At 32.5% G+C, this 14,283-nt stretch overlaps 1 protein-coding gene across 1 annotated transcript in view; it reads left to right on the top strand.

Moving 5' to 3' along the window:
- PREX2 (phosphatidylinositol-3,4,5-trisphosphate dependent Rac exchange factor 2) overlaps positions 1 to 14,283 on the top strand; it is a 304,551-nt gene that overhangs the window by 150,657 nt on the left and 139,611 nt on the right. Inside the window, exons 14-19 of the mRNA XM_049781797.1 lie at positions 4,668 to 4,743; positions 5,389 to 5,461; positions 7,289 to 7,431; positions 7,984 to 8,076; positions 10,403 to 10,551; positions 13,588 to 13,673. Coding sequence (XP_049637754.1) covers positions 4,668 to 4,743; positions 5,389 to 5,461; positions 7,289 to 7,431; positions 7,984 to 8,076; positions 10,403 to 10,551; positions 13,588 to 13,673 — 620 coding nt within the window. The remainder of the gene's footprint in view (positions 1 to 4,667; positions 4,744 to 5,388; positions 5,462 to 7,288; positions 7,432 to 7,983; positions 8,077 to 10,402; positions 10,552 to 13,587; positions 13,674 to 14,283) is intronic.

The raw sequence follows: 14,283 nt of genomic DNA, 5'->3' as shown, positions 1-14,283 counted from the left end.
TTGCTCCTGGCTTGGGGGACCATATGGGATGCCGGGGGATTGAACCACGGTCCGTCCTAGGCTAGTGCTGGCAAGGCAGACACCTTACCTCTAGTGCCACCATGCCAGCCCCAGTATTTATACTTTTTTATAAATGTTTACCATTGTGTGTTGCATGTATTTTTAATTAATGCACAATGTAGTATATTTTTATTAATTTTTATAATCAGAACTTTTTATAGATATGTTTATTTCAAAGTACTCTCTAAATAGAGTTTTGTTGTCCAAGGGAAATATTTTATAAATGAAAATAAATATTCCTTTTGAATAATAAATACATTTTATATATAATAGTTTTTCCTTCTGAAACCATAAACCTGTTTTCTTTAAGGAGAAATCAGATTAATATATAGTTTACTTAAAAAGCAGAAGTCTTTGAGTTTTCTTTTGGAGTAATAACTGGACTACATTTTACAGAACATAAAATAGATAAATGATTTCAATCTTGGCCTTAGAATCCAAATGGTAGATGTCCAGCATTTCTATTCTTTCATTTTGGTGTCCAGCTCCAAGAAAATGCAGAGTTTACACAGAAATAGTTTTGCTAGGCTCTCTAACTTTTCATAGAGAACATATTTCAGGTGTCAGATTTTGTACAAAAATTAGATTCTGACCCTAGTCCTGGAAGTACTATGTCCGATTTCACAGGGAGGCATCACAAATAGAAAGAGTTCAAGGAAAAACAGTGTTTGTTGACTCTGTTCTAGTTCTGGCACAAATCCCAGCACATATTTTTGATTACTTAATAATAAAAGATGGTCATTTAATGCAGTAACAAATGTCTATTAAACTAGTAAAAACTAATATTGGCTTAATTGTTCATGTCATTTGTGTATATTTTTGTGGGAGGAGAGATAAGGAGAACCACTCTCAGTTATGCTTTTGGAAACTAACTCTTGGTTCTGTGCTGGGGTCACTTTTTCCTGAGATTGCTCAGTTCTGGCATTTGAACTTGATCAACCATACATGAGGCTAGTCCTTAACCCCTATATTATCTCTCTCTCCCTGTGTACATTTTAAAAAGGCGAAAGATTTATGCGATCTGAAGAGAAACCAGAGTATGCTGTGTACATATTTATATATGAGACAATTTTCTGAAAATATAGTTTAGCCACATGGAATTTCTTATCAAGATAGTTATATAAAATTGATAAGAAGGAATTTACATTGACAAGAAATCATAATTATGAGGCTTTATTTAAATTTAATTTTATTAAAATCACTAGGCTTTACAAAGTCCTTTATAGCTGAGTTTCAGGCATACAATGAGTCGTGGTAAATGCAGCCACCAATGTGATTTCCCTCCACCATATTCCCAGAGTATTCGATAGCTCCATCTTTTGACCCCCAGGCTGCCAGTATAATAGCCCACTTTAAGTTTAGATTGTCAGAGTTTGGATCTATTGATTCCATTGTTGTTGACTTTGACTTGGGTGTTTAGTTCTTTTTTTTTTTTTCGATCTCCACCAGTGGATCTGAGACCATTTGGCCCCTGGCTCTCATCCTTTCATATTTGTATTTCTCCTCCTCCACACAGTTTCTCTTTTTCTCCTAGCTATACTCTGGGGTCAAGAGTGTATGAGACAACTCCCATTTAGACAATGGTCCATGCTGCAACAAAATGCATGATTTCATCATTCCTTACGTCTATGTAGTATTTCATTGTACACATGTATTACATGTTTATGATCCATTCATCTGTTGTTGGGCATATAAGTTGATTGCAAAACTTAGTAATTGTGCTGAGTGCTGCAATGAATAGTGGTATACATACAACATTTTTGATGAAATATTTTATGTCCTAGAGATAGATAACCAAAAGAGGGAATGCTGAGTCACATAGCAGCTCAATTTTGAGTTTACTGAGAACCCTCCGTGCTGTTTTCTATAGGAGGTTGGACCAGGCAGCATTCCCACCAACAGTGAATCAGAGTTCCTTTCTCACTATGTTCCATCCAATAGATATTGTTGCCAGTACTTTTGATATATGTCATCTTCACTGGTGTAAGATGATATCTCATTGCCATCTTGATTTGGACTTTCCTAATGATAAGTGATGATAAGCATTTTTTTTATGTGCCTGTTGGCCATTTGTTGGTCTTCCTCAGAGAATTGTCCATTTCCGTTCCCCATTTTTGGATGCAGTTTTTAGGTTTCGTGGAGTTAACCTTTGTGAGTACTCTATGTATCATAGGTATCAAACCTTTGATGTATTGAATGCAAAATTTTTGTCCCATTCAGTTAGCTGTCTTCTAATTTTAGCCTGTGTTTCTCTCTCTGTCTCTTACTCTCTTTTTCATTTAAATATCTATGTGTCTTGGTGTTGTTCTGTTAGGGTCTATTTATTTGGCACGCTTTTTGTCTCCTGGACTATAACAGTCTCTTTCCAGATAGTAGGGAATGTCTCTATTATCTCTTTCACTAAGTGATCTTTCCCTTTCCCTCCCCTTTTGGTATTCCTACAATTTGAAAATTATTTCCCTTATCTCTGTTCATTAAGTACTTTATATTTTTCTCAATTTTTGTCTCTCCTTTTTTTTTTTACTCCTTTATTAATGCTGTCTTGTAATTTTCTTCAGGTTTGCTTATATGATTCTCCAATTGTGTAATTCTGCTACTATGGCTTCCTAACTTGTTTTTTAGTTCCTTCAATTCCATCTGTATTGATTTCCTCATCTTCTGAAGGAGTTCTTTAAGTTTGTTGAATTGATTGCTTAATTTCACAGTTTAATGCTCTTTTTAGTTCTATTACTAAAACATTAAATATAAATTCTAGGTCCTCATTTCAAAGGCGGCTCAGGTGTTTTGGTGTGCTCCATATGTCCAATTACTTTTCCTCCATAATTTTTCCATTGTTATTTTCATTTAGTGAGTTGGGATGATGAAGTTTCAGGTTCCCCAGTAGTTTAGAAAGTTTTCTGTTGAATTGATTGTATAAAAGGTGACTAGAAGTATGTTTACCTTGTAGGTTATATTCCTAACCAAGTGAAGTTATATAAGTATGATAAGAAAACTTGCCAACTAATTATTTGTTTTGTTTATTTGTTTTATTTGTTTTAACTGAGTTTTGAGGCTATATATTTTCTAAGATAAAAAATGCTTAGTTCAATCTGCCTGGAAATATTAAAATTAAATTGTCTGCACAGTTTGGAAAGAGGACAGCAGACAGGCAGGACTCAATACAGGTAGTAGGCTGGGTGAATCACTGGGGAGAATCAAATGATGGTGATACTGGTGGCTGAGGGGGTCCTGGATGTAGTAGGCAACAGTAAGTACCTCTCTTGGTAGACTCACCTGAATTGAGATAGAAGTCATGCGGGACTCAAGACCGGTGGTGGGCAGAAGTGCTGGGGAAATAGATTGGCTGTGATATTGGTGGCTGAAGAGTCATAGATGTAAAGACGTCCTTTTATAGGTAGATGCATCTGTACTGAGATAGCAGGCACATATGACTCAAGATGGGTGGCAGGCTGTAGTTATGAGTTTTCAAGAGAAAATTTATAGGGAAGCTGTAAATGAGGCACAATATATGATAGGTGTGCTTCTAATATATCTGAACCCAGCTGATGGAAAGAAATTGCTAAAGTAAAGAATGTACAAAAGCATGATCTCTAATAAACGGTGCTTTTCTTTCTTACTATTGCTCATGAATAGCAAGTTGAAATATGGTAGGAGATATCAGAAACATGGTAATGAATTTTAAAGACTTAAAAAGATTTGTTAATTACTGGCTAAATGGGTATGTTATTATTGAACTTTCACAAGTTTCAAATACACCTCAAGGAACTCTAATGAAAGTTGATAAAACGGTATAGATAATAATTGTAAAGTACTGGCAGAGATTAAAGTACTTGAATATATCTAGTAATTATTCATCACTTCAAGAGAGTTATAGTTTGATTTATAATTTTAGCATTTTGAAAAGACTGTCATTTTCTCATTCTCTTTTGACCCAGGCTGCAAAAAATATTAATTAAACATCTGCCCTTGAGGCTCAGTTTTGATCATAAGCATTCTTTTGGTATCAAACTTGACATTGAATGATTTCTCAGATCTGGGAATTACCTTGAAATAAAAGTCTAATGTGGAGAGTTAGTTGCTTCCCTTAGTTCCCTGGGGTTTGGTTTCACTGTGTCTATGGTCTGATCAGACATAATGACAGCTTCTCAGCATTAACATCAGTAGGCCACTAGTAATGCTCTGCTAGTGTGAGTCCAGATTTCCTGGAGATTCAGGAGTGGAAATACAAAGAGATGTTTTATTCTCTATATTTAGGGGAGATTTTTAGTAGAATCTATTCAAGCAGCAAAAAATTATGTTTAGTTTTTATTTTTAGTGAAATATTTTATTTCTAGCTTGTTATCTGATAGTATTGCTGTAATAATTTATTTGAATAAGAGAAACAATGAAAGAAGAAATGTTCTATTTTGGTATATTTTCGAGTCTCTTGAGTCAGTGAAGCAGTGCTTATGTATTCTCTACATTGTAAAGCTCTTATTTACATATTATTCAAGTAGTCAAGTCAGATGACATTACATAGATTTTGTTGCTTGCATACCTATGCTAAGTTAAATTCTTCCTTTCTTATCTTCTTGCTTGATTGTTTTGATATCTTTTTTCTTTTGTAGAGATAAAGATTATCATTTACGGACGTACAAGTCTGTGGTCATGGCTAACAAATTGATAGATTGGTTAATTGCACAGGTAAATCAAAATAGTTTCTGGTTAAGTTACATTATTTTAAGTTAAGTTACCTTGCTTTAAACTTTTCAAATATGATTTAAGGACTAAATACAAATTGCTGAGTAGTGATGAGTCAGTGATATCAGTGGATGAAGTCACACAACAAAGAGGAAACAGGATTTGAACCTAGAAGTCAAATTTGATGTCAGTCTTCATACTTAACTTACATGCTTTATTACCTTAAAGAGGAAGATCTTCCTATTTTTATTTTTTAGATGTTCCTATTTTTAAATCAGAAAAGCTGACAACATTGATAAAACAGTATAATGTTTGATTTAGTGTTTTTATTATGTACGGTATTCCTTGAATGTATAATTAGGATATAAGATTTAAGAAATAAGAGAAACAGTGCCCATAACTTTTAATTACATGTCTAGTTTTGTGTAAAATAGTCTGATTTATTTTGAAATATGAATTTTTGGTAATGTAATGACAAGACAGTGCTTTAGTTATCACAGTGAGTTAGAAGTGTAGAGGGTTCCTGAAGGCAATGTATACCTTAACATATAAATGAATTTTGTAGTCTAGAGATGAGATTAACAAATTTAGTAAAGATACAACAAAGCTTTTGTCTGTTAACTTGTGCAGTACTTTTGCTATTAACAGGGGGATTGCCGTACCAGAGAAGAGGCAATGATATTTGGCATTGGACTTTGTGACAATGGATTTATGCACCATGGTAAGAATTTTTATCCTAAGTATCTCACTGTTTTGTTTTTGTTTGGATGTAATTGAGTTTCAGTGTTCCAGTAAAGTCATTTAGAGATGTACCATGGGCTCTGCCATTTGTCCATGTTAGATTACTACATCTGTATTCAATTTCACTGCTGGTGATGTTTCTTTGTCTAATTGTTGTTATCTATCAGTTGCCATGACTTGTATTTTTCTAGACAATACTGATTTCAGAAGAACAAGTACTTGAGAGAGATGTTTTAAAATATCTTATGTAACTCTTTGAAATGATCAGATTCATTTTTTGAATGCCAGTGTATATTAAAATAGTTAAGTGAGAGAATATATGATTGAAATTATTTTTGATCATTTTAAATAATGCTTTAAAAATTATGTCAGGAAAAAATTAGAATCTCTTACTTTATTGGCTATCCATTGAAGATTGATTTTTATTCTTATTTGATTATTTTGTTCTCCTTAGATTTATATTATTTCACTTAGTTTTCTTTTTCTGCTTACTATCTTATGCCATAAGTACAAACAATCTCTTTTAATTGTAAAATATATATGTGACCTCTGGTTGTCTGAATCCTGCCAGGAGTTATTCCTGAGCACAAAGCCAAGAGTAAGCCCTAAAGACTGGAACCTGAGAACAATGCTTTTGGATAACTGCATTTCCTTTTGTTGCCTGGCAGAATTAATTAACCTGTACCAACAGAGAGACCTCAAGACATTAAAGATAATTAAATAAGAAAAAAGATGTTTTAAAAATGTAAACTCATAGTTAGGTTAATCAAGGAATTTGAAGAATACTGGAAGACTATATTAATATTCAGATATAGGGGTAAAGTGACCTTTGAGGAAGGAAGGTTATTTGGGACTAATATTTTTGGACAAAAATAACTAGCAAATAGTGAAAATTAAAATCATATTTCACTCAGAAGATATATTTCTGACTTGAAATGTAGAATAAAAGTGATCTCAGAGGGCCTTGCTCATCCACATAACATTTTAAATTTTCTCATAATTGTGAAGGACGTTAAAAACATACTTAAAATTTTACCACAGTTTAAAACAATGTAGGTATCTATGTTTTATATTACATATTTTTGCAATATGACTCAATATGAATCATATTTGTGATTCAATATAATCTTTTGTTATATTAGTCTGTTGAAAAAGTAAGTTTATAAAGCTAAACATAGGGGAAAAACTCATCTTAAAAATGGAAAATCTTTTAGTAATAGTAATTTAAAAAATATTGACTTGAAGTCAGAGGGAGAGAATTAACGCAGAATAGTGTCACTCATCTATGAGTTTTAAGAAAAGCAAAAGGCATTATTGTGAGGGCCGGAAGGACTGGCTCACAATATGAAGCTCACCACAAAGAGTAGTGAGTGCAGTTAGGGAAATAGCTACACTAACAACTATCATGACAATCTTCATGAGTGAGAGAAGTAGAATACCTGCCTCAAATATTGGCAGGGGTGGGGAAATAGTGAGGGGGGCATTGGTGGTGGGAATATTGCACTGGTGAAGGGGGTTGTTCTGTTTATAATGGAAACCCAACTACAATCATGTGTGTAATCATGGTGCTCAAATAAAGATTTTATATATTAAAAAAAGAAATAAACTTTTTCTACTAGAAAAAAATAGTGACTTCAAATTACAGAAAGAAATAGGAAAATAATATAGGGATATTTTTAAATTTGACTTGTTCAATAAATATAAATAAAATTGAGGTCATAGAACTGGTATTTACTGGATGTCAATAATTATGATGAATCTGATTTTTTGGCTTGATTAAAATAATTTGAATCTCTATTTCTTTTAGTCCTTGAGAAAAGTGAATTTAAAGATGAACCTTTACTTTTCCGTTTTTTTGCGGATGAGGAAATGGAAGGCTCCAATATGAAGCATCGACTTATGAAACATGATTTAAAAGTTATAGAAAATGTTATAGCTAAGTCATTGCTGGTAAGTTGTTAGTACATTGATAAGTTCTTCCACACAACTTGAATCATCTTATTCTGCCTCATGAATTGAAGGGGAAAATAAAAATTGAATGGTACCAGGACCAAACAGCTGTGTGAACATTGAGTGGAAATAAAAAATAATCAGACTTAAACACCAAATTCAAAGTCAACAACAACAGAATCAATACTCTATCTACCACAAGCTATACACAAAGGGAAACAATTACACTAGCACTCTGGGAGGTAAAGGAGGGAGATATGGGACACATACTGGGAAAAAGGGGTGAAAGAAGGACAAGCTTGGTGGTAGGAATGACTCAGATTCATTGTCACTATGTACCTTAAATATTACTGTGAAAGATACGTTATTCACTTTTGGTCACAATAAAAATTATTGTTAAAATGTATATTGATAAGTTCTTAATGGCTTTAGCATATTTAATAAATATTTTATTAGCATTAGCATATTTAATAAATATCTTAGTATATGTAATTACATTGTTTAATGTGTAACTTCTTAATTCATTGATAATGTTAATATTTTAAATTTCAGATTAAATCCAATGAAGGAAGCTATGGTTTTGGGTTAGAAGACAAAAACAAAGTACCAATAATAAAGTTGGTGGAAAAGGGATCTAATGCTGAGGTAATAATCTAAATTACCATTAAATCTAAACCTATTGTCAGTGGCTTGCAAATTTAAAGTTTTAAACAAACTGCAACCAGCTTTTTCATATTAGATTGAAAGTAATTTCTGAATAACTTTATGTTGAGGATCTACCAATATTATTGGGGTTTTGTGACGTGAAATCCTGTATGAATGTACAGATTGGATATGTGGGGTTATTGTTGAGTTACAACTTTGAACTTCTAGTCCTTCTATTTGAACAAGTGTCTCACTGTATTTTCTTAAGTACCTGTTTACTGATTCTACCCTAGAATCATAAGATTGACTAGGATCCAACAATACATGTTTGTCAGGTAGTATTTCCATTAAATAAAGGAGTATATCTTCTGTTTTCTTTTTTATTTTTAACCTTTGTTTCTCTGCAAAGTTTACCATTTTAAAATAATTTTTATTGAATTTTATGTGAATTACAAGTCTTTCACAGTTATATTTAATGTACATAGTGAAAGTGCATTAGGGCAATTCCCATCACCGGTGTTGACCTCCATCTGCCACTGTTTCTAGTATGCATTACATACTTCCACCCTTATCTCCCTGGACTGCTAGCATAACAGATCCCTTTTGGATATAGCTTGTTGGAGTTTGGGTCTCTTGATTCTATTGTCATTGACTTTGGGTTGGATAATAAAGTCTGATCATTTTTTAATTTCTATTCAAATCTCATGAGACTGCTTTGCCCCTGGTACCATCCACTCCCCCACCCCCCCAATTTGTAGAAAGACATAGAAATATGAGACAGAATAAGATGATTCATGTTCTATAGTTCTGTTAAAAAAAAAGAAGAAAGTGGGCAGGATCCCATCTAGAAGCTATAAATATAAATTTTAAAGAAGAAAAATAGAAAAGGAATAAAAATTAAAAAGGAGGGGCTAGTGTGGCAAGTTTTTTTTTTGTTTTTGTTTTTTTGTTTTTTGTTTTTTGCATAAGCACAATTAAGTATTGGGGAAATTAGAAAGGAAATTCCCTTGGCTTAAGAGATACAGGGTGTCTCCACCATTGAAGCATACGTCATGAGACCAACTACAGGCTCTAGACATGTTCATTGTCGAACCCCAAGGTCTTTCTTTATGTTGACAGGAAATGTTCTGCTTGTGGTTCTCAGATTCAGTCCTCTGTAATTAGAGATCTTAATTTTTACACAGATCTTAGGATGAAGTCTGAGATAGAGTCTTTCTTTATGGTTCTAGAGTTCTGCTCAGTCATAGTTGTTGTAGTTAGTCTTCTGTATTTATAAAATTTATTTAGTTCTATCTTATGCCATTACCTAGTATATGCCAGGTAGTGTTTTTGGATCTGGAATATAGCATTGAACATAGTAGATAAAATTTCCTGGCCTTGTATCTATTTTCACTATTATTTATTAGATATATTAGATTTCAAGTTTTATTACCTTATTATATGGCATATAAAATGCTTGTTTCTCAAGTATTTTAATATAGAATATGAGATTAAATAATGACTTTTAACTTTGAATCTATTTTACATTGGTAGTAACTTACTTTCAACCTACTATAAGTATCCAAGTTATCTACCTTTTACCAAAACAAAAAGCTTTATGTATGGAACATAAATGTTAACTGTGTTAACTTGTTGACTCAGGCTTTATCATTGGGTCTACCTAGTAAATGACTATATTTAGTGGTTTGTATGAAATGGAATCTTTTCTGTGACATTGTCAGAGTTTTGAAGCACAAATTTATATGACTATACTATGAATACAATACTCTCACTTGGCTGGTAACTAGGATAGCAGCTAGTTAAAAATCAATAAGGTCGAACCAGAGGAATGACTTAGTTGTTATGGAGAATTATTGTTTTCTAGAGACTTTTAATTTTTTATGCTCTGACCTTTTGGAGCTCTCTACCTTGAACCTCAGATCATTCCACTCTTATCTCCTGAGTTCTATTAGGCTGAGCATACATTGGGCTGCTATTTGATATCTCAAAATAATTTGGATATTGATTAGAAACTGTCCAAAATGTTAACTTGGTGTTTAACTGTGGTTAAGGTTAAATCCTGAAAAGAGCCATGAAAGTGTATTGAAAGAAAAGGCCATATAGAAAGTAAGTTAAGCACAGATGGCATGATGGAGGGACAGATAATTTCAATGATGGAAGAATCTAAATGGAGACTAATTTTTATTTCACACACATTTTTTGAAGCTATATAAAACCATCTTTAATGTGATCAGATGTGAAAATCTAAGTTTATGAAATGGCTCATATTGAACTACATATATGCATACATACATAAAAAATAATTTTTTTACTATTTTTCTTGTAGATGGCTGGTATGGAAGTTGGAAAGAAGATTTTTGCTATTAATGGTGACCTAGTTTTCATGAGACCTTTCAGTGAAGTGGATTGCTTTCTGAAATCATGCTTAAACAGTAGAAAACCACTAAGAGTTCTTGTGAGCACAAAACCAAGAGAGTAAGTTGTCTAATATATGTGGAACAAATATTACATAGATGATTAAAATTAAAAAGTTGGGCTAGAAAGCTATCACAGGAATTAAGGTTATTGCCTTGATGTTCTGATTCCCTCCCTGCCCAGGTTTGTTGCAACTCATATGGAATCCTGCATTTTAGGTTCAGTCTCAGTCCTCTTTTCTACATTCTTTAATAATTGGTTATTTCGCTTCAGCATCCTCCTTTCTATCATGGGAATGGGATCAGTGTGTGGTAAAAATTTCTATGTCATGCATTATTAAAAACTTTACATTTCTCTTTATTTGTAAACAATGAATTCATATTCTCACCACATACATGGTACATATTCCAGTGACAATCATGATCATTTGTCATTTTATTTTGTTTCATTGCCCTTTTTATTACATTTGAAGCATCTTATATTGTTTTTAAAAATTGTGTTCTGGGTGAATACCCATTTTCCTCCTTTTAATTTTTAATTTATTTGAAACCTATAATTTTTCTTTTTCGGTTTTGTCTTTGCCTTCTATGTAGCAGTGTTCGAGGGCTACTCCAGCTCAGTGCTCAGGAGTTATCTGCCGTACTTGGGAGACCATGTGATGTTGGGGATCAAACATTGGTTCTACATGCAAAAAGTATATTTGTGCCTGTTGCACTATCTTATTTTCCCAGACCTCTTTTTGTTTTATGCCCTTTATTTAAAGTATGCTTCCCTAAATCACTCATATTTTCTTATAATTGATAGTCATAATTTATTTTCATTTGTTCTGTAGAATGTTTAAACATAAAATTCTGAGAAGTTAATAGAATAGAATTTTTTTTGCCTTTAGCTGTATTTTACACTTCATGACTTTAAGTGATTTTTCAAAGGCTGTTGTAGTAGATAATTTAGCTTAGCTATTTTTTAAAAAGAAATAGAACATTTCTCTTGCATAAATGTAATTTTATCTTTATATATAGTGTTTTCACAGTGAAAAATGTGCTTTAATGATTTTTTCAAGGAGTACCAACAAAAGCGCATACCATGGTATTTTGTGAAACATTGTTAAGAAAAATATGTTAATCTTGAAGAGTAAAGTAGGAGTAATTTTTATAATAGCATTAGAAGAATAAATAGTAAGACCAAATTCAGAAAGAGCCAAGAAGCCACTATAAATTTCTCACCATTTAAAAGCAACAATAATTTTTGACCTGAAAAATCTGTTCTTTAGAAAAATGACCTTTTTATAATATACAAAAATGAGCTATCTCTTTGACTGCTCGTCAGAAAATGTATTTACTCCTTTTTATTTTCCTTACTCTGATTTTTTAAATGAATTTAAGCAATGTGGTTGCAAAATTGTTCATTGTTGGGTTTCCTTATTGAATATTCACCATCTTTCACCAGTACACTCCTCCTGCTACCGACATCTCTAGGGCAGTTAATTACTGATATCTTTTGTTTTCAACTTTACCTTACAAACATTTGGAACAAGATGCTATTCAATTGAAGTGGCTACAGTCTTGCATTTAAATATTTAATTCAGAATACACATTAGGGACCAGAGCAATAGTAAAGCTAGTAGAGCTTTTGCTTTGCATGCAGCTGACCTGGGTTCGATCCTTGGCATGCCTGAGCCTGCCAGGAGTAACTTCTGAGTGCTGAGTCAGGACTAACCCCTAAGCACCTCAGAGATTTGGCTCAAAATCCAAAATCAAAAAAGAAAAGGAAAGGAATACATATTAAATTTGTTCTGTGTTTTCTATTCCACCAATATACAGGTCACTTCATACTGTTTAGCTTAATTAATCATACTTTGAAATTTTTCCAGCATAGATCATTTATATATCTATCACTAAATGTCCTAAAATCTGTGTTGGTGTATTTTAGAAGACTGTAGCACAAACCTCTGTCTTCAGACATGTGTTGCCTTCTCAAGTTTTCTGGCACATTGTTCAAATTACTCTCAAAACATCTTCATATACTGCAAATAATTGTTGCTGAATTTAACTTTAGACTCTGTCTAGCATGCCCTTGAAGAATTATTCACATTTATCTTCTGATTAATTCATCTTCTTTTGAAATACATTCTTGTTTCTTGGCACCCAAAGCAATCCATCAAAATTTATTGCATTGTATTTGTCTTTGCTCTCTTGTGCAGTTTATTATACTCATTTTTATTGTTATGATGTTCTGTCTTATCTTGTATTATCTGCTTCTCATGGTTACCATCTGATTTTTAGTTTATTTTTGTGGAGTGAATCATTTATTAGGAATAAGTTGAACATCCTTTACTGGTTTGCCATGACAACTTATTCAATGTTTCCATCCCTTCATCAGTATTTTCTTTGAATTCTTTGGAAATACTTTCTTAATAGGTTTACTTATTTTTTTATAGATTATTTAGTTTAAATTTACTAGATGAACAGTATAATTAGTCATATTCTTAAGTTATTTTGCTATGTGTTTGACAGACCTATTCTTTTATCTTTTAACAGCCCCCTGTTGTTCTTTGATGCGGCTATTGCCAAGTTGAAATTTTAACTTTGTATTTATTTTATTAATTAAATTTTAGATAAAAGTTTATAGTGACTTCTTTGTAATAATAAAGTATAATAACATAATATAATAATAGTAAGAGTAAAGCTGCCATTTTAATTACCCACATAACTCACTGCAAGGCAATTTGTCAATTTTCATCTAAAACATTGCAAACTATATTTTAGAAACTTGGGTTTAAAGAAGTGAAGGAACTCTTCCAAGTTATCCAAGTATGAAGTGACTAAATGATGAATCAATGTTAGATTTGTCTGTCTTTGGAGCCTCTTTCTCATTGAAAATGTACAATGTAAAAATTGGTTTCAGATGTGGAGGCCACTATGTACCTAAGGAAGTGGGTTTCTAGGTTTCTAGTGTCCTTTAATACATTATAGACCATTTCAATGTATTGATTAAAAGAAAGAATCAAAGTGTGGACATCTATTATCCAATTGTCTAGCTATGGGCAATAATTTAATCATTTGGAATTCATTTAACCTATTTCCTGATTGATTTTAGGACAGTGAAAATCCCAGACTCAGCCGAGGGCCTCGGATTCCAGATCCGAGGATATGGCCCCTCAGTTGTTCATGCCGTGGGAAGAGGTGAGATACTAATTCTGAGAGGTGAACAGCTTTCCAGAAACTGGTTGCTGAATAGGAATTTGTTAAATATGTGAATAATCATATGTGTTTTCTCAAGTATACCTGATAATGATATAAAAGGTTTTATAGTCCTAAAACAGTTTTAAACACCCTTAAAATTATAAGGCATATTTATCATTATTATTATTACAAATTTCAGTAGGGAATGAAATTTTCTCAATCTTATGTTTTGACATGTATTTTTAAATGACAAATAATTATATAAAGTCAGTAATTCACATAGGAGAGGCTGGAAAACTTGTATGTGCTTGACCCCAGTTCAATCCTTAGCATACCATATCGTACCCCAAGCACCTCCGGAAATAATTCTGAGTGCAGGACAGAAGTAACCTTTGAGCAATACTGGGTGTGGCCAAAACAAACAAACAAACAGAAATTCAAATGTGAGTTTTTAGGTTCAAGGAACTTTTAGGAGATTTTTGCCTTGTGTTATATAAATTTTAATGGACAGCTATGTACCAGGGCTTCTATAAACACTTAAAATACATTTTAAGTAAATATTTTTAGTGAATAAAAATGTATGTGTATATTTGCTTGTTTGTTTCCATTG

The sequence above is a fragment of the Suncus etruscus genome, chromosome 10, assembly GCF_024139225.1.
Source record: "Suncus etruscus isolate mSunEtr1 chromosome 10, mSunEtr1.pri.cur, whole genome shotgun sequence".
NCBI lineage: Eukaryota > Metazoa > Chordata > Mammalia > Eulipotyphla > Soricidae > Suncus > Suncus etruscus.
Note: the sequence above shows the minus strand (reverse complement) of the source record. Positions and strands in the feature narration are given on the sequence as shown.